The following is a 19327-nucleotide window of genomic DNA, read 5'->3' as shown; positions in this document are numbered from 1 at the left end:
TTTTGTATGGGAGACTAACTTGAAATGTACACTTCATTTAAACTACAACAATAAAAAAAAGAAGAAGAAAAAAGATTATACCATTCTCTACTATAGTGATATCCTCAAAGATATTAGAGACATTTGGGGCTGCTTGTCTTTGTATTAAATGTTCATAAATCACTGTGCCATTTGAGTTCTGTATTGGACTTCTCGTTTTGAGCCTCTGTATTACCTTACTGGTTGGGGTGGCTGTGTGTGATTGTATGTAGGGGTAGGGTGGTTTCTGTCTTTTCCCCCACTACTGTGGTATCCTCTGTTATTTCTTAGCATTGTCGCTTTTCACTGCTGTCACTGGGTCTACCTTTAGCAGTCTACCCCTCCCTTCTAATCTTCAGTGAGCTAAAAAAATGAAGTAACCAAGCCTGTTAAAATTGTATGTTGAATACGAAGTAGAATGTATGAAAGGGTCCACACAAAAAAACCAGTTGCTGTCAAGTCAGTTCCGACTCATGGCAACTGCACGTATGCAGAGCAGAGCTGCACACCATAGGGTTTTCAAGAAGGCTATGACCTTTCGGAAGCAGATTACCAGGACTTTCTTTCAAAGCACCTCTGGGTGTATTCAGCCACCAGTCTTTCAGTTAGTAGTCTAGTGCTTCATCATTTGTGCTACCCAGGGATTCCGGGTGTTTGGATTTGAAGACAAATAATCTTTTCCTTTTCACTTAATCCTTGTTTCTGGAGGCATTCTGAATTTTGATATTACTGAAAGATTTCAAGAAATTACTTGGCATTCCTATATTTCATTTGTATCCTAGTATATTACCTCATAATGCTCAGAGCTCGGTAGCTGCTTAGTTGCTTGTTTTAACAGACTTGTTTTACTGATTTCTAAGAACAAGCCTCTACCACAGATACTATGGATGTGAAGGCTGAGATTGGACACTGATCAGCAGGTCACCTGCAGAGTCTGTTTATCTGCAGTGGAGAAGGGAGGAGAGGATAGTGAAGTGCCTGTGTTAGAAAAGCTACTCTTGTGATCCATCTGTAAGTGAACAGTAGTTGTAAAATGGTGAGTATCCCTGAAGTTGGGGATGCAAATCAGAAGCCCAGTTCCACCCTTCCACCTTATAGGGAAGTCAAAGGCTTTGGGAAAAGTTTTTGCCTTTTCCCAGCAAGTCTAGTCAGGAGGGGAGGAGCACTCTCTTGGCTTAGCTCATGCTGAGCTCATGGGAAGTAAAAACAATGAGAGGGGAAAAGCTGTATGTCAGTTCCACAGTTCCTTAGAGGCTGAGTAAAGGGACAGTCTTTTTGGACCCATCGTGAGGACTAAGTCATTTTTATGGTTTGAATGTTGAGTTCCTTGGGTAATGTGCTATACGTAGTTCAGCAACAGATTAATCTTCTCTCACCTGGCAGCAGACCAGATTCATAAACGACGTCTGTGCTTTCAGATTCAAATGAACTGTTTTTAATTAGGAAAAAACAGCATTAGCTTTAAGTTTTCAGTTCTTTCTTTTTCTTTTTTTTTTAATGGGATCACACTCTCATTACAGAATCTACTTAAGAGGATATGAATCTGTGAGACAGGAATGTAGGCTCTGCTTTGACCTGGCTAACTCTACTGGGGATAGTCGTAATAGACATCTTATATGAGTCAAGTCTGTGGAAGACCCCAGGCTTGCTTGGGACTGTGCAGTAGTGCTGATAAATCCTTGGAGAGGCAGTCTGTAGGAAAAATTATTTCCTCCTTAAATGAACATGAAAAACTGAAAGTCATTATTCCTGGGAAAGGCTTTTCCCTCAGTTGCTTCTGAATAATCAATAGAAAATCTGGTCATCCAGTGAGAACCTATCAGATGGGAATGGAAGAGAGACCATTTCCACTCTAAACAGCCAAAGACCTCAAACTTTCCTGAGTTAGGACCTTTACTCGGTTCTGAAGTAGAAAGGAAGAAGCCTTTCCAGAAATTACAAATCAGAGTATAGAGCATGTTTTGAGAAAACTGGAAGGAAAAGACTTAACTTTGGCTAATCTCTTCAGGAAATTCCATTTTCCTGAACAAGAGAGTCTCTGATTATTGAGGAAAAGAAATTGTATGTGCCTAACAGGAGAATATCAAGAAAGGAGATACCTTCATTTCATTGTAACTTGAGAAAAAGAATCCACCTGAGGTGACCTTCCTGGGATGGGTAGGAAGAGATTTGAAATTTGGAGAAGAAATATATTTAATTCTGATGATAACAAAAGGGTTTGCTCATTTTGAAATTCTCTATGTAGGTTTTCATAGTCAAGAATTGGTGTGATTCTGAGCCTTAAAGCAACCCCTCCCTCAAACCCCCCCATGAGCTTCTTATGAACCATGTGGCCTCTCAGTCAGAAAGTATGTGGTGGTTTTGGCATCATACTGGTGCATAATATCAAGAAACCTGAATAATTTACTCCATGTTTCATATGTATTTATATGTACTATGTGATTAAAAGAAGGAGCCCTGGTGGTGCAGTGGCTAAAACGCTCTGCTGCTAATTGAAGGGTCAGCAGTTTGAACCCACCAGCTGCTCCATGGGAGAAAGATGTGGCAGTCTGCTTTCATAAAGATTTACAGCCTTGGAAACACTTTTGGGCAGTTCTACTCTGTCCTATAGAGTCACTATGAGTCAGAATTAAGTTGATGGCAATGAGTTTGGGGTGTGGTTAAAGCACTTGGCTGTTAACTGAAAGGTCAGTGATTTTGAACTCAAAAGCTGCTCCAAAGGAGAAAGATACCTTTACAAAATGCTTCTGTAAAGATTTAGCCTTGGAAACCCTATGGGGCAGTTCTGTCCTCTGCTGTAGGGTCACCATGAGTTGGAATCAACTGGACAGCAACGAGTATTCAGGCCAGGCTTCAGACTTGGCACTCTTAACTCTTGGTGACAAGAAAGAACAAGTGGGAAAATGGAAACTTTTTAGGGTCCATGGGTTCTCACAGAGGTTCACTTCACCTAGTGGTACATTTGAATCTCGCAAGCTAGTCAGTCTTTTCTCGCCTTGTCTGTGTGGCTGGGCTGGTGGAATATAGGTGGGACAGCAGCCTTCCCTAGGACTATTCTTCTAATTCAGGTTGAGCAGAGCCCAGGATCAGGACTGCATATTCTTGCTGCATTGGTCTGAGAGACCTAGATATCCTATGAAACCAGAACGAACAGAAAGTCCTGTAAACCCTTTCATTTGTTTTTGGGTTCTTTTTATTTTTATTTTTATTTTTTTGCAAATGAAAAGCAAGCTTAGTCTTCCCAGTGAGCAGTGTGAAAACCCTTGGGAGGCAGAACCCAACATGGAGTTGAAAAACTGCCAATTTGCACAGAGATACTTACTCCTTCTTTTCAAATAATTACAAAGATGACAGTATCAGCCTATCTACATTTTTGCAAGTTAGTGCGCTTGCCTGAGAAAGATTCATTAGAGAATAAAGCAAGTGAAGTCAAATTATCTATCTGCCCTTGGAGAGAAGTAAAATCAAACCTGGTTTGACCTCTCTGTCACCTGGAGGTTTAGATATCCCCAGCTTTACAGCAGCCAAGATAAATGGAGTAGCCTCCCCTCTGCCCTCCTGGCTTGTGCTGGCACTTGGCCTGTCTTGTCTTATTTCCTATTTTTATTTTTCCTTTCTTCTTTAAACAAGGCTATTCCAATAGGAACTAGGGTCCAAGGAAGTAAAGAAAACATCCTAGAAGATGATTTCTCAGCTTTGGCACCATTGACATTTTGGGCCAGATAATTCCTTGTTGGGGTGGGGGAAGGGACTCTCCTGTGCATCGTAGGATGTTTAGCAGCATCCCTAACCTCTCCCTGCAAGATGCCAGTAGTAAACCCACAGTTGTGACAACCAAAAATGTCTCCAGATGTTACCAAATGTCCCCAGAGGCTCTGTTTGAACCACTGCCTTAGAAGAAAATTGCCACCTACATGTGGGAAATTTAGGATTCATTTGGAAAGGTGCTAGTTGATTTAGTTAAATATTTGCATAGCAAACAGCCTTCTGATAATCTGATTATGGCTGTGTATAGTAGCACCAACCCCCTCTTAGTCAGCCTCCCTTTAGGCCAGGCCCTAGATTCTTTATTTTTGCTGGTGCTAATCTGTCTGACTTAAAATCTCCTAGTCACTTTCCCTGGCATTTAGAGCTTAGTTCGTGTATAGTTGTTGATGCAGGTGTTTAGTTGATGATGCATTTGTAACCAGAAGAGGAACTTCCTTTGTGGAAATACTTCAGGGAGCTTCCTTGTTGTGTGTCTTTAATGAGAGACTACAGTCTGTCAGTTGTTCTCAGCCAAGGAGCTCACAGTTCAGCTGCTGATATTTATAACCCTTATGTGACACTCGCCTTCACCCCCCCCCCAAAGAATTCCAATGCTCTGTAATAATCCTCTCCACTCCCACCATAGCAACTGGGTGGGGAGAAGGTGAAGGAGCCCTTAAGGACTTTAAGTTTGCTGTGTTGAATTTCTTCTAGCCATTTCAAAGTATCAGTATTTTAAACATCAGCATCACAAGCAAAATCCCAAGCTTATAGCCATTACATCATCTTAAGGAGATTCATGCCTCAGTGAAGGTAGTAAAGCCAAATGGAAAGTTGTCAAAAAAGCACTGATGGATTTCACAAAAATCTGTCTGGAAATTTTGGTAGCAAGGGGAGATTTTAAAGGAACAAATGAACATATCCTCAACCAAAGGAGAGGACTGAGCAGTTTGATTTGCATCTACTGAAATTCTTCCCATGCAGTGTCAACACGCAGCATTCACAACTAAGATTCATCATCATATGATTTTATACAAGAAGGAAGAAAAATCTGTTTCCAGAAAAACTGGAATTTGCCATCTTGAGAGTTTGTATTTATTGTTTTGTGTATTTGATTAGTCAACATGGTTGAGAAAAGCTCAGACAAGATTAGAAACAGGACTGTTTCTCACTGTGTCTAGAAATGAATGATAAGTGGTCTCAGCTTTAGCCCACTGCTGGGCACTTTCCAGTTAGACGGCTGGCACATGAGCTATAAACAGTGAGGTTCTAGGAAGTGTGATGATTCGCTGTGAAGGGCACTTTATTGTTAGAACTGGTTGATTTAGCAGGAATAAAATGAGTCCCACAGGGAGGCACGTCAGGTCACTGTACCGAAGCATCACTGCACCAGTGAGCTGCCTCCCTGCTGAATGGATTCTTCCCAAGTCTCAGCTGTCCCAGTTGGAAAAGCCTCACTATGGGGAAAGTGTGATCCTTCCCCACCTTCCTTAATACTTTGTCAGTACAGAGTGCTTTTCAAATACGAGTTTCTCGTATTGGCTGTGGAAGAGTAATGGAATATACTTATTCCCTAGGCCCTAACAAGCTGTTTTCCTACTACCAGTACTGTGATTAGAAATGTGGATCTTCTTTAGTGTGACTTTCAGAACTTTAGCCACCCAGGGACGAGAATAAGTACTACCTGGTGATGGTCCATGGATCCCTTTGTGGGGATAAGGAGGAAGGCATTCCATATTCCTTTCAATCCATCCTTACTGAGCACTGGGCCAGTCCTTGTGGTGGGTGCTGGATTTAGATAGTCTCTATCTAGTTAACAACGTAGCCTGAGAAACGGACACAAAGAATTGCCGTGATAGTGATGCAGTGGTAAGTGCTTAAGAGAGACCTGAGTCTACATGATCCCTAATGCTAACAACCCCTTGTAAATCAGACATTTAAAATCCCAGTTTGCAGATAAGAAAACAGACATGAAGAGGTTGAAGTAACTTGTTCAAGCTACATAGCAAGTAAATGTTTGAGCTGGGAATGGAAAGGTCTGTTTGGCACCAAACCTCATGCTATACCAGTGGTCTTTCAAACTAGGCAGTTTTGCCCCCTGGGGGACGTTTGGTCCCCAGACATTTTTGATTGTCACGACTGACGAGGCTGCTACCGGCATCCAGTGAGTAGTGGGCAGGGACGCTGCTCAACATCCTACCATGCACAGAACAGCACCTCACAGTAAAGAATTATTCAGCCTACTTCTAGAAGGATAGGAAGTTTGTTTTTTGCCCTCTTCAGATTCCATGACGAGTAAGAGCTGATGAAATAGTTTCACTGTCTAGGGAAGCTCCATGGTTTCCTCCCTTTTTTTCAGAAAATAGTTAAGAAATAGTGTTGCTTCCAAGAGTGACTTATACAGGTCTTGGATAAAGTCAGGATCTTGGTTAACTAATTTGAGTCAGTGGCTAAAGAATTCTCTCTATGCTTGACCAGTCCCCACCCCACCCTGTCACAAGGCTCCTGCTGTGGAAATCAATCAGCTGTGTATCTCAAGCTGCTTCCTGTAGGGTGTGTTATGGAATGGCATCAGCCCCTGCACCAGCTGGGAGTACTGATCTCAGTGTGATTTTTATCAGGCTCTGTCTCTTTTGAGCCTCATTGTTTGGAACAAAGAACTCTGTGTTAGAAATGCAGAGAGCTAGTGTGATTGGACAGCCAGTGTGTACGCACATGGTTCCCACGGAAAAACAGACATAAATTATGCTGTAGCCTTCTAAAACTTGGGCCTCCAAGGTGGATTTCCATATTCACACTTCCTTCTGTGAATGCTCATCCTTCCCCCAAATCAATGCAGGAGCCACCTGATCTGATTAATTAAATGGTGGCATCCTTCAGACCTGGTCTGTTTCTATACTTGTAGTCTTTTCATTCTCCAGTTCTTTACCCTGCAGCTGGAATAATCTTCCTAAAGCATTGCATTGTTCATATCACACCCCGGTTAAAAAAAACAAAACAAAAAAACCTTCCTTTGCCTTCCTGATAAAATGATATTCAAGATACTATATATATATGAGCTCTACTATATTTCCAGTCTTATTTCCTGTGTAGACCTCCTCCTTCACCCACTTACCCCAAATACTCCTTATGCATTCCTACATATTTGATTTCTGCCCACACCAGAGGGCATAGCTCAAGTCTCACCTTTTCACAAAGCCTTCCTTGACCTCCCCAGTTCACTATTTCTCCTGGTCTCCTGAATCACATATCTATAACTTATTTTTCCCTTATCATAGACTGCCTAACTTTGGAGTTTTCTGATTACATGCATTTATCCCATCTCTTATTTCAGCGAATTCATTTTTGTATCACTCAAAGTAGTAAGCATATTGGTGTACACGTAGTTGGAGGTTAGTATTTGACTGATTAGATGAGTGCCTTTTATTTCTCGTAAGCCTCATGAGCTCTAGGATTTAAAATGCTGTCTACTCTGTGTGACTTCAGGTTTATCATTGTGTACCCTGAAAAAATTTTAATCCTAGCCTAGTTTCCCCACTTCTCCATCTTGTCTTGGAGCTCCCTTCCTTTTCCACTAGTTCCTTAGCAGATGTTAAGGAAACAATCTCATTTCTGTTATTAGGCTAAATGAAACAAAACTAAGAAATAAATTTTCTACTTAAGATGCACTTGAAGAAAGCCAGATTTTGAAATGTTGTTTTGTAGTTGACCATCACTTTAGAGTCCTTGTCATTTACTTAGTTAATTGACAGTTAAGAAGAGTCTTCATACTTCATTCAGCTTGCTGAGTGAAAAAATAGAATGCATGTTTGAGTTAGAAACATCCAGTTTTGAATCCTGACTCTATCATCTACTGGCTGAGTGATCCTAGGGAAATTCCTTAACCTCTCTGAATCTTAGTACTTGAGTTACAAAGTAGTTTAACCAATTAAAAGTGTTTAACCAATTAAACAATGATTAAATCGTACCAGAGGTTTTTTGTTTTTGTTTTTTTGTGTTTTTTTGAGAATTATATGAGATGATAGAGAAAAGCACTAGGCCTAGATTATAAATAATAATGTCTTTTCTTTTTAAAATGCTTTCCAGACATGCAATCTAGAATATTTTAATAAGAAAAGTTATCCTTTTTGTGCCTAGGGATAGTCATTCTCCAGAAGATTTGATCTAAGGCATAGCACGAGATTAGATTCACTCTTTTTCTTCTTGGAAAAATGGAAATTATGTGGATAAAGTAAAATCATTTTGATGGGGCAGTGAAACAAGTGGATGGACAATTCAGCAGCTTCCTGACCAGCTTTTGTGGAAAACAATTCTAAGGCTTGTTTCTTACCTAAGAGTAGCAATGCATAGGCAGGTTTAGGTCATGGCTTCTTAACACAGCTTTAAATACATTTTATGTACGTGTACATATGTGTGTTCACACACACACACATACACATATACAGTGAAACCTGTGAGAGCTGGAACTCAGTGGAACTACCTTGTTTTTCTGGGTCTTGCAAGCTGTCTGCCTTGACAGGGTGCAGTCTTACCACTTTTCTATTGCTTGGATTAGTGGAAAATATTTGAGTTTTCCTTCTCTGACAGGTTTCTACCTTACATAGATTCTGGCTTTTGCAGGTTTTACTGTATATCCCATTGCCATCAAGTCAATGACACTATAGGACAAGAGTAGAACTTCTCCATAGGGTTCCCTAGGCTGCAATCTTTATGGTAGCAGACTGCCACATCTTTCTCCCACAGAGCGCCTGGTGGGCTGGTGGGTTTGAACCACTGACCTTGCAGTTAGCAGCTAAGCGCTTAACCACTGCACCAACTGGGCTCCATATATATATATAATATACACACACACACACGTGTGTGTGTATTTATTCATTTAGTCATTCCTATCGGAATCCCATAGCCAGCAAGTTTTTCTGAGACCATTTTTGCCTTGGTTTATGTGCTCTAGAAATCAATGTTACTTTCATATCATTAACCAGAATTAATTAGAAGCCATCACCAGCTCGGTGACTTCCCTAGCTATTCAGTTACCCATCAGAGATCTGCTTTAATGATCTCAGGGGTCCTTGGCCTAATTAGCTCTTATCACAGACCATGTTATCTTTCTCTGTTGCCATACAATGGCAACTACCAAGTCAGCATCTTCAGGAGAGACAAATTTTAATATTAATTAATCTTTAATTAAAACATTGAAGTGTGAGGGGGGAATCAGTCTATTTTCAGAGGTAAGCAGCTTAAAAACATAGATACAGTTCATCTCTCTGCTACACATACATACCAGATCATAAAGTTTTACAGAATTTCTTTGCAGTTTCAGCAAATTTAAGTTTCTGATATTTGGTTTTGTGTATATATGAGTCAAAGGAAGAAGGTAATAATTCAAAGAAATTGAACTTACCTTAGGTCTTCTCCAGCTTGAATTCATTGTGTCCATTCAAACAGACCATTTAATGTCTCTCTTCATCTTGCAGTTTGCTCCCAAAGGAAGAGCTCAGATTTTGGTCTAATTCTTTAACCAGGAAACCTAAGTTGTTTGCTTGTTTGTTGGTAATCAGTGAGAAGAATTGCTTTCATAACAAAATGATACCATTTTCAGAAATCTCTCTATATTATTTATCCTACCTCCTTTTCTCGTGTTGGAGAAGGGACACCTGCAGCAAGATTCCTTGGAGAGTCAGCCCAGGTGGTTGATTTCATGGAAATAGTCAACCAACTTTGTGAAGGTCATGCCACCCTGAAACTGGAACAACCACTCTTAGTCACTCCCAGGGGAAAGCCCACATCGTTACTTTCTCAGGAGAGCTTCCCCTGAACCTCCAGGCCAGGTTGGATCCCTTGACCCATACTCTCATAGCACTGTTTGCTTCTCTTTCAGCGTACTTATTGCAATTGGATCGAAATGAATGTCTGTCTTCTTTACTAGAATGTAGGCTTCTGACCATGTCTTGCTTATGATCAGTTCCTGGCATAGTTTAGGGCACATAGTAGATTCCAATAAATATTTGTTGAATGAGTGAAGAGAATCAAGGGTTCAACCTTGTAAAATTACTTACCTTAAAAGGACAGGAAGAGGAGCCCCAGAAGACAAAGAAGGACTGGTTAGAAAGGTAGCATTAGGGTAGCTCAGTGTCATGGAAGCCAAAAGAGCAAAATCTCAAAAAGAAGAGAGAACCAATACTTTCTCACTGCTTATCCTTAACCCCCTGTAATCTGATGCAGCCCCCATCCCTCTGCTGAAACTGTTCTTTTGGAAGTATCCGCTGACTTCCTAATTGCCAAGTCTAGTGGTCTTCTCTAACTCATTATCGTCTTCAACCTTTTTGCAGTGTTTAACAGCATATCTTCTTTCTTAAAACCCTCCTGTTCACTTACTTTCCTGACAGTGTACTCTCCCCATTCTCTTCTCTGGCTGCTTTTCTACTTTCTTTTTTTGGTTTGTCTTCTCACCTACTAAATATAAGTGGTCCCTGGAGTTCTGTCATCTGCCCTCTTCTCTCTCTCTCTACTCAACCCCTAGGATATATGTCCAGCCCTCACGTTCTGTGGGGAAGCCTTCCAAATCTATCTGTAGGCCCAAACTTGAATCTCTTGTGTGAGAGACCCTTGTGGACATCTCCCTGTGGTTAGCTTTGAGTACTTCATACTCAGTATGCTCTAAGTTGAAAGTGTCATCTTCAAATATTTTCTTCCTCCCTGCTGTTATTTTATAATACTACTGTGCCCTCAGTAACCCAAGAGTAATACAGTAGTATTATTTTTAATTTATTTTTCCCCCTCGCTTCTACCTTCTATCTGGTCAATTGCAAAGTCCTAATAGCATGTCTCTGCAATTTCTTTCACAGCCCCCTTCCTCAGTTTCACTAGTTCCAGATTTTTTTTCACCTCTTGCCTAAAATATATAGTCCTCTTAACTGATTGCTCAACCTTTAATCTTCCCCATTTACCGTCTGTTACATACTTATTAACACAAATGTGGCATCAGCAGACCTAGGCTCAAATCTTGGGAGTTTAGGTATTTAATAACTGTGTTACTTTGGGCAAATAAGTGTACCATCCTGCATTTCGTTTATAAATTAAGGATTTGGATTTTTAAATGAGATGCTGTGTAATAGATGGCAGTTGAATGAGCACCCAGTCACAGATTCTTAGGAAACCTTCCACATACCCCTCAGTAGCTCTCATAACCCCTTGATAAGTTTAAGAACAAATCCTGAGGTAATAATTATTTTCTGAATAAAGCATAAATTTATTGTCTTGGCATTCAAGAGCCTTGGCCAACTCGCCTTGATGTACTTACCATCCTGAGCTCTCATTTTCCCCTTTCCTACATCCTGCACCTAAGTCACACTGAGCTAGAATTTCCTCCTTTAGGGTCCCATACTTTCCTGCCTCTGGCCCTTACTTAGAAGTGCTTGTCTTCACCATCTCTGTATATGCAATGAGTAAATGGGATTCCCTCCACAAAACCTCCCGTGACTCCCCTCGCCTTCCTTCCTCCCATCCTTCTGTCATTTCTTTTCTAACTTGCAAAACTCCATGCTTTTGTCATCACTAATGTTTTGGTGCCCATTAGTGTCTAAAAGAGGGATTAATACACTGTGTTTTGGAAAGTATACTAGCAGGAAAGGGCTCACAGGGGTCATGAGAGTTCTTGTAGAGTATGTGGAAAGTTTTCTCATTGATTTGGGAATGCATGTAATCTCAAATAGCATCAAAATGCCATTTAAAACAAGCTTCTTACCATGCTATATTGCTTTATGAGCCACTCTGTAGCCATCTTTATAATAATGAAAGTGCTAAAGGATGGTAGTGACTGAACCCCAACAGGTACAGACTAATACTGAGGAGTTTCCACTTGCCACTAAATAATTCATGTAAAGCCTAGACATCCTAAGATGAAAGGCATTTTGTAGATTTAAAGTGTGCAAGATCCAACCAGTCCTCTCTATCCTCCTCTGCTCAGAATTAATCCTCCGAGAGAGAGAACACCCATCAAGGATACTGAAGAAGTTCTGCCCCTGGATAAAAAGGCAATATAGAATCTAAGGAAGTATGGCTCTAGGGTCTTCCAGTTGTCCAAGAGAGCTGGTGGTTTAGGTCTGGAGCAGATGAGGGCAAAGTACCACGTCCATACTTGGAAAGGGAGCTGTGTTGGGGTGTGAGGAGACTCCATCTGGCTGTCTTTCATTAGGAAGACAACAGGAAGAAGCAGGAAGGGCCAGATTATCCTTTCTTCTAAATTTACTGAAGGAAAATCTGACGCCCAATTCTGTTCTTAGGAATTTGAAATGAGTAGAAAATTCTTTGAACTCTGTAATCAGCTAACTGAAAACTAATTTGAAATTTGACTTCAGCACATATATTTGTGGTTGCAGGGGTGGGGGAAGCATCTGAAGAGGTTCTCTGGAGCTCCCTGTATTTCCCTTTCAAAAAGTTTATGCCCAGCATGTGAAATGAACAGATGCTTTTTTTGTTGTTGTTGGAGCTGTCAGAGTAACAAGAGGCTGAAAGCTGTATCAGGTATTTATTTCAGTTACTGAGATGGTTATTGGCAGAGTTCCACATACCAGAACTAAGGCGAGACTCATGAACAGATAAAATAAATAAATAAATAAGACACGGAGGAAAGAGACCTTGTGCTGCTCCTCTTGATTTCTTTCCAAACACATACTGATTATGAGAAAGGCAAGAAGCACTGAGAAAGTACTCTTTGGCTAGATTTTTTTTTTTTTTTTTTTTTTTTGAGGGAGGAGGCAGAATTGGTCTACTTTACGTAATCTCTAGGCTGTGTTTGAACTTTCGTGGGCGGGGGGGAGGTTCTGTAATTCCTAATACCTTTATCAGAATGTGACTAAAGCTGGTATGTAATTTAAACCTGAGCTTAATAGTTGCTGAAATGCTCCATTTATGTATTTATTTATAGTATGCAGTATTGGTGAGAATGAAGTCGATAGGTGTGGGGAGGGATTAATTAAGAAAAAACTGAATTCATTGGCACTCGACTTGGTGAGGAAACAAGAAAAGAATTCTGGCCATGAAGTTTGCAATTCCACATCAAGATCATACTTTATAATAGAATAACCACCCACCCTTAGTCCAGAGCCAGAATTCCTCAGATTCTTCCAACCAGAAGGGCCCTGGCACGCTAGCCAGTCTGTTATGATATCTTAACACTTACGTGAGTGTATTTGGCCAGGGAGATTTGCTAGTGAAATTGGTCTTGACTTCTCTGGGTTTTTACAATTGTACTGAGTAATTAGAGAAAAATTAAAATCCAGATTCCCTGAAGTGTTGAATATCAGATCTGTAAACTGGTCAACGCTTAGGATCACAGTGTGTCAGAGTTAGAAGGGATCTTAAAACATCCTGAAGAAACTGGTAGAGGATTTGTGAATCTGTTTCCCCAAATCCCTGCCAAGTGATTGCTTAAATTTCAGCTCAGACACCTCCAGAGTGAGGAAGGTCACCACTTTAGGGGACACCCTGTTCTTTGAACAGCTGTGAGAAAGCTCTTTGTTGAGTTGAAATCTACCCTGGATCTTCATGTGCCAGCCTAAAGACACCCAGAACAAGCTTCCTCCCTCCCTCCCACATCCCAGCCCTTCATATACTCTATGTTGATCACATTGCCTGAAACCTTCTCTAGGTCAAGAATCCTTATTTCTTTCTACTGTTTGTTCCTCATAGGACAGGATTTCTAGCCCTCTCCCCTCTGTCTCCATCTTTCTCAATGCCTTGCAGTATAGTACCAGGAGGACACAGGATTCTGGGACAGCTCCTTTAAAAGTTCTAGAACCAAAGAGTATTAAAACTAGAAAGGCTGTCAAGACACAACCTAGTCTGCTCTCTTTTCAGTTTACAGATGGGGAAAGATTCTTGGATTTGAGTGGGAAGTTGATCAGCACACTCTTCTGAAGTGAGAAACAAAGTGTAAACATTTTGCCCAGTGAAAGTTGCTTAATTCTGATCGCAAGCTTCAGCCCACACCTCATTCTTGCAGAAGACCTCTCTGACTTCCTAAGAAAGCCTAAGGCTCAGCTCAGGGATTCACTGCTAGGTCTCCTTACATCAACTATTGGCTTCACTTACTGTGTGTGTGAAGGATAGAAAAAACTTTTCCATAAGTTTTATCATCTATATTGATGACATGGTCCAGCAGGGATTAAGGAATTTTAACAGACTTTCTTTTTTTCCTTCATAAAATCAGGGAATGGCTTTCACAAAGGGGAAGAGTATTGCTTCCCTTCAGAAATGCAGCTGCTGTGGTGGACAGTTTCCTGGGTTGCCCTTTGTACTTTCTTTGTTTACCGTCACCAGGTGACTAGATGGCTTTTCTAAAAACCAGAAGGCTGTGGATGGGATTGTGGGCCATTTTTCTCTAGTATTTTACGTTTTTAAACTTGAACCACAGGTCCCTGGCGTAGAAGCGCACTGCTTTTCAGCTGGCCCCAAGGCTCGGGTTTCCTTGGATGGGCGTAGCAATAAAGCAACCCAGGTGCTTGGGCGTGGGGCTCTGCTGCCGGCATCTCCACCGCCCCCACCTCCCTTTTCTCTGTCATTGACACCGCTCAGGTCTGTGGGTGGAGAAATCCTGGTGGGAGAAAGTACCGAGACTTGACATACCCGAGGGAGGGAGGGAGAAGGTAGAGTGTGCTTAGAGTTTATCTGATAACTCGGTCTTCGAGCATAGTCGAATTCCTTCAGACGCCAGGGAAGTGCCAGCTTTAAGGATGGAGTGTTCCTCGGCCGGGCATGGGCTCACTGGAGGTGATATTGGAGGGACTAGGGACAGTCTTTGGCGGCGGAGCTGGAGCCGAGGGGGATGCGGACGCCCCTACCAACTCCACACCCCACCCCCCAGCTGGCACGATCTTGCTGGCAGATGGGGCCCCGAGTGGCCCTTGCCGGAGCCGGCTGGCTGGGGGTAAGCGGGGGCAGCCCTTATGGGTTCTCTCACCCTTGGGCTGGGCTGGGAGCCTAGCGGGTTGGAGTCGGGCGGGGGCGCGGGGGACCTGGCCAGCGGCAGGGGGCGGGGCTCTCCTTTGTCAGGGGATTTGCGCGGCCAGCGGAGACTCGCGCTAGTGCCGCTCCCCTCCTCTCGCCCTCTCGGGGGGCGGTGCTTTCCCCTCTGTTCCCGAGGCCCGGTGGGCTTGGGCTTCGTGAGCCTAGCGGACGGCGCCCTGGGTTCCTCGATCCAAACCCTGCAAAAGCCCCTCCTTAGGTGCCTCGGCTTCCAATCCTCTCCGCCGGCCCCCCCTCTCGTCCCTCCGGTCGCTCATTTTCTCTGCCCCCGCCCAGGCCCCGCCTCTGCTCTCCTCCCCTTGGCTCTCTGCGTCGCGCGCTCCCCGGCCTCCAGGGGGGCTGCTCGGGCGGGGTGGCGCGGCGCGGCGGGGCGGGGGAAGGGGGAGGAGAGCCGCCCGCCAGCCGAGCAGTTCCACTGAGCGGGCGGGCGAGCGAGCGAGCGAGCGAGCGGGCGGGCGGGCGCGAAGGAGGAGGGCTCGCCCCCCGCCCGGCCGGAGCAGAGCCTTTTGTTCCCAGCCAGAAGTTTGCATGCCGGGACCGTGACAGCTGCGGGCGGGAGGACGGCGGGGGCGCGGGGCCGGTAGCGACGGTGGAGAATAGAGGCGGCTGCTTGACATGCAGCCCACGGCGCGGCGGCTGCGGACTGAGAGGAGGCGGCGCCCACAGCACACGGGTCTCAGCTGCCGGAGGGACAAACTAACTTCCTGAGCGCAGGACCTGAGGCCGGCGCGACCGGGAGCCACCTGCCAGCCTGCGGTGAGGTGACCCTGGCCCTCTGGGCGCGCGGCATGGTGCGGGGGAGCAGGCCGCGCTGAGCAAGCCCCGCCGACAAACCCTTGGCCGCTGCTGCAACCTGCCCGCCTTCTGGAAGGCCCGGCGCGAGCTTCACTTGGCTTTCTTTTGCGGCCACAGCGCAGGGCTGGCCTGGGAGCCACAACAATGCCATGATGTTTTGGAGACAGGAAGTCCCAAGCTGGCCCCGAATGAAGGACTTCCTGTGTTTAAAGTTGCAGGAATATCCGCCGACGAGCCCAGTTCAAATGCAAACACCCGAACTAGGGAGGACGAATGGCTAATTCAAACCAGCTGGACTCTCCAGGGCTGGAACTGAGGATAAAATGAAAGGAATTCTTAGGAGCTTGGGCCATACGTGAAGACTAGAGACGCCGTGCCATTGTTACCAAAGGACACAATCGGTATAAATTCGCTGCCTCCAATTCTGCTTCAGTGAGAAGTGAGTGGAACTAGATATTGAGTAAGACTTGTCAATATCAGATAATTCTTGCTGACTGAATTAGAAAGAACAGCTCTTTTTAAAAAAAAGCCATACAAGGAATTATTTTATGTTTGTTGATTAAATCATATCATTTATCTGCTTGCAACTATGAGGCCACTAGCCTATGTGGGAAAAGCTGGTGGGCTTAAAGCTTCTCCCAGAATGGTTTCAGAGTGGGACTTCCACACCTTTCTGGAGGGTAGATGCAATTGGTGGTTTGGAGTATAAACACGTAAAAGGATTTTTTAACTTACGCAGAATGCATTTTTGGAGAACTTGTGAAAAAACTTTTAAAAGATTGATGGTTCATCTTGACTGAAAAAGTATGGGTAAGCCACTCAGCAGGCCAGACTGTTTAAGGCAGAACCCCACCTGCCTGGGGAAAGGAGAGGAAGAGGATGGCTATATAGAGGATTGCTATGTCCCTCAGAGGTCTATATATGATACAATGAGGATAAATGAACAAATTGACCAAGGGTCAAAGCTTAATCAGACTTCAAAAAGCACCATGGAAAAGATGGAGGGAAGTACTCTATCCAGCAATGGTACGTTAGGAGCAGCATCTAATGTATTTGAGTCTCGAGCACCAGAAAGCAAAAAACTGGATGAGAGAATAATATTTGATGCACTGAAGCTAAGCAGCGATGTGCAGAAATCAGCACCTGTGCCACCCAGAAGGCGACCAAATGCAGAACGCAAAGATAATGTTAACAGGAGGTCTTGGAAGTCCTTCATGCCGCCCAACTTCCCAGAATTTGCAGAAAGGATGGAGGCTTCTCTCAGTGAGGTCTCAGAAGCTGGTGCTTCAGATCCTTCCTTGCAAGAGAAGAGAGAATCCAGTTCTGTATTAACAGAAAGTTCTGGTCATTTGGGCCACAGGGAACTTCAGTCAGAGTCAGTCACTCTGGAACATGTGTCCAAATCCGTAGGAATTCCAGAAGTGCCAAATGTGAAAAACTTAAGTGGAGACTGCCAGGACTTCAGGTTTCAGCTGCACAGTGAGAGCTCTCCCCATGAATTCCAGCCTCTGGAATCAGAGGCTGCAGGAGCAAGTGGTAACACAGATGTAATGCAGGAACACAGATTCTCAAGTGCAACCTGGCCCAGGACCATGAAAAGTTTGGCTAAGGGAGGCTTCAGCGAGAAGCAGCACCCCCTTGGGGACACAGCCTGCACAATGGAAATGGCACCTCTCTCCCCTTGCCTGAGTGAAGAGCTGTTGGATCCAGAATTGCATATTCTCATAACCCCCAGCCTAAGAGAGAAAACAGAGTCTGAGCTAAAGTTTGAGGAGGATGAGCGATGGATCATGATGGAGGCTGAGGAAGAGTGGGAGGAAGAGAAACTGTCAGAGAGAGGAAAGACTTTTTTAATGGCAGATGAGAAAAAGAACAGCCTGGCAGATATTTTTGAAGAAAGAGAACAAACACACTCTGTAGCTGTGGTGGAGGATGGAGCCGATTGCTTAGCTGCTGTCTTGACTTTTGACCACTCTGGTTGGATTCGTTGCTCTGATGACCCACAGCCAGCTAAAGACCATTTGGCTTCTGTTCCCAAGGATTCACTCTTTGGTTGCAGTTGTGCCCTCTCAGGTGAGGGTGCTGTACATGAGTTCGAAAACAGAACTGCTCAGGGGCTACAGGGTCTTGTTTCAGATTTAGAATGTATTGTTGGTCCTGTCGATGCAGAGCAGCTCTCTGATACAGATTCAGTGCAGATGTTTCTTGAACTTGAAAAGGAGTGTTTATGTGAAGAAGGAGTCATGCCTCTAGTTGAGCTGGAGAGTCAAGCCTCTTCTGAAGGGCTGGCCCCATTCCAGGATGCAGAAAATTCACATGTAATTAGTCATTTTCCAGAGGCTACCTTAGAAAAGAAGCAACATGTAGGCTTTTTAAACGTAAGGGTAAAGGACTATGATACTGGATTGGATTGTGAATATTTTAATGCCCTGGATTCTTCTCAGGTGCCTAACACTATAGAATTTATTACCCACCCTGATACCATGAGGAACACTTCCACTGTTAGCAAGGAGGAGTGTGAAAAAGTGCCTTTTAGCCCCCAGACTGCACTGGAATTTAAGTTCAGACACCCAGCTGATCTGGAGTCACTAGGAGAGATGGACCTAGAAAGATTATCAAACTTTGATCACAGGGCTTCTCTTGAAGAAAATTTATCAAGCTCTATTACTTCTGAGCTGGCCAAAGAAAATGGCAATTTGTCCCAGGTAGACTGCAGTCAAATTGAGGGGAATGTTGAGGAGTGTGTTGAGAGGGTCTCCGTCAGTTCTGCTTTTAACTATGAACTAACAGTTGTTACCTCAGAGCCTGAAGTAGAGGTGTTACCATATGGTTCACATTTACTAACAGATGAAATTCATTTGGAAGGTGAGCAAGGAACTATTAATCAAGAAAATAATAGCCTGACTTCCTCAGGAGATATGGACCCTTGCAAATTGTTGTCTATGGAGAAAGTTTGTGATGAAGATGGTGAGGCAAAAGAACTGGATTATGAAGCCAAGCTTTTGAAGGATCAAGCCCCAGCACATTTTCACAGAGACTTCCCAGATAAAGTTTCCCAAAGTCTTCAGAGGAAGTCCTCAGAGTCAGAGATTCTGAGTCTGTACCAGCTGGTTGGAGGACTAAGACACAGCAGAGATGGAATGGAAACTGTGAATGATATCAAGCCTAAGCCGAATGTGGCATCATCAGAGGGAGGTCAGATGGAAACGAGAGACTCAGATTCATTACTAGATACCTTTCAGGAGGATCGAGTTACCAAGGCTAATAATATCATACCAGTTTTGGAGAAATGGATAGCGATCCCACAGAGGCCTGCCCCAACTGCTGCAGTGCCTACCCCAGAGAACAGTGTCCCAGTTGTTGCAGTGCCTGCCCCAGAGGGACCTGCTGCCTCAGCTGCTGCAGTGTCTGCCCCAGAAGAGGCTACTGCAGGTGCTGCTATAGTGCCCACCCCAGAGGAGGCTGCTGCAGCTGCTATGGTGCCTGCTCCAGAGGAAGATGTTCCAGCTGCTGCAGTGGCCACCATAGAGGAGGATGTCCCAACTGCTGCAGTGGTCACCATAGCGGAGGATGTCCCAGCTGCTGCAGTGGCCACCATAGAGGAGGATGTCCCAGCTGCAATGGCCACCATAGAGGAGGATGTCCCAGCTGCTGCAGTGGTCACCATAGAGGAGGGTGTCCTGGCTGCAGTGGTCACCATAGCAGGGGATGCCCCAGCTGCTGCAGTGGTCACCATAGAGGA

General features: G+C 44.0%; 2 protein-coding genes across 12 annotated transcripts in view; both read left to right on the top strand.

Annotated features, from left to right (window-relative positions):
- Nucleotides 1–19327, top strand: part of MACF1 (microtubule actin crosslinking factor 1) — a 392660-nt gene that overhangs the window by 308492 nt on the left and 64841 nt on the right. The gene's annotated exons all lie outside the window — the stretch shown is intronic.
- Nucleotides 15185–19327, top strand: part of LOC111819654 (uncharacterized protein KIAA0754) — a 7134-nt gene continuing 2991 nt past the window's right edge. The window contains exon 1 of the mRNA XM_023727031.1: nucleotides 15185–19260. Coding sequence (XP_023582799.1) covers nucleotides 16392–19260 — 2869 coding nt within the window. The 5' untranslated portion in view covers nucleotides 15185–16391. The remainder of the gene's footprint in view (nucleotides 19261–19327) is intronic.

This window comes from Trichechus manatus, unplaced genomic scaffold (genome assembly GCF_000243295.1).
Source record: "Trichechus manatus latirostris isolate Lorelei unplaced genomic scaffold, TriManLat1.0 scaffold00015, whole genome shotgun sequence".
NCBI lineage: Eukaryota > Metazoa > Chordata > Mammalia > Sirenia > Trichechidae > Trichechus > Trichechus manatus.
Note: the sequence above shows the minus strand (reverse complement) of the source record. Positions and strands in the feature narration are given on the sequence as shown.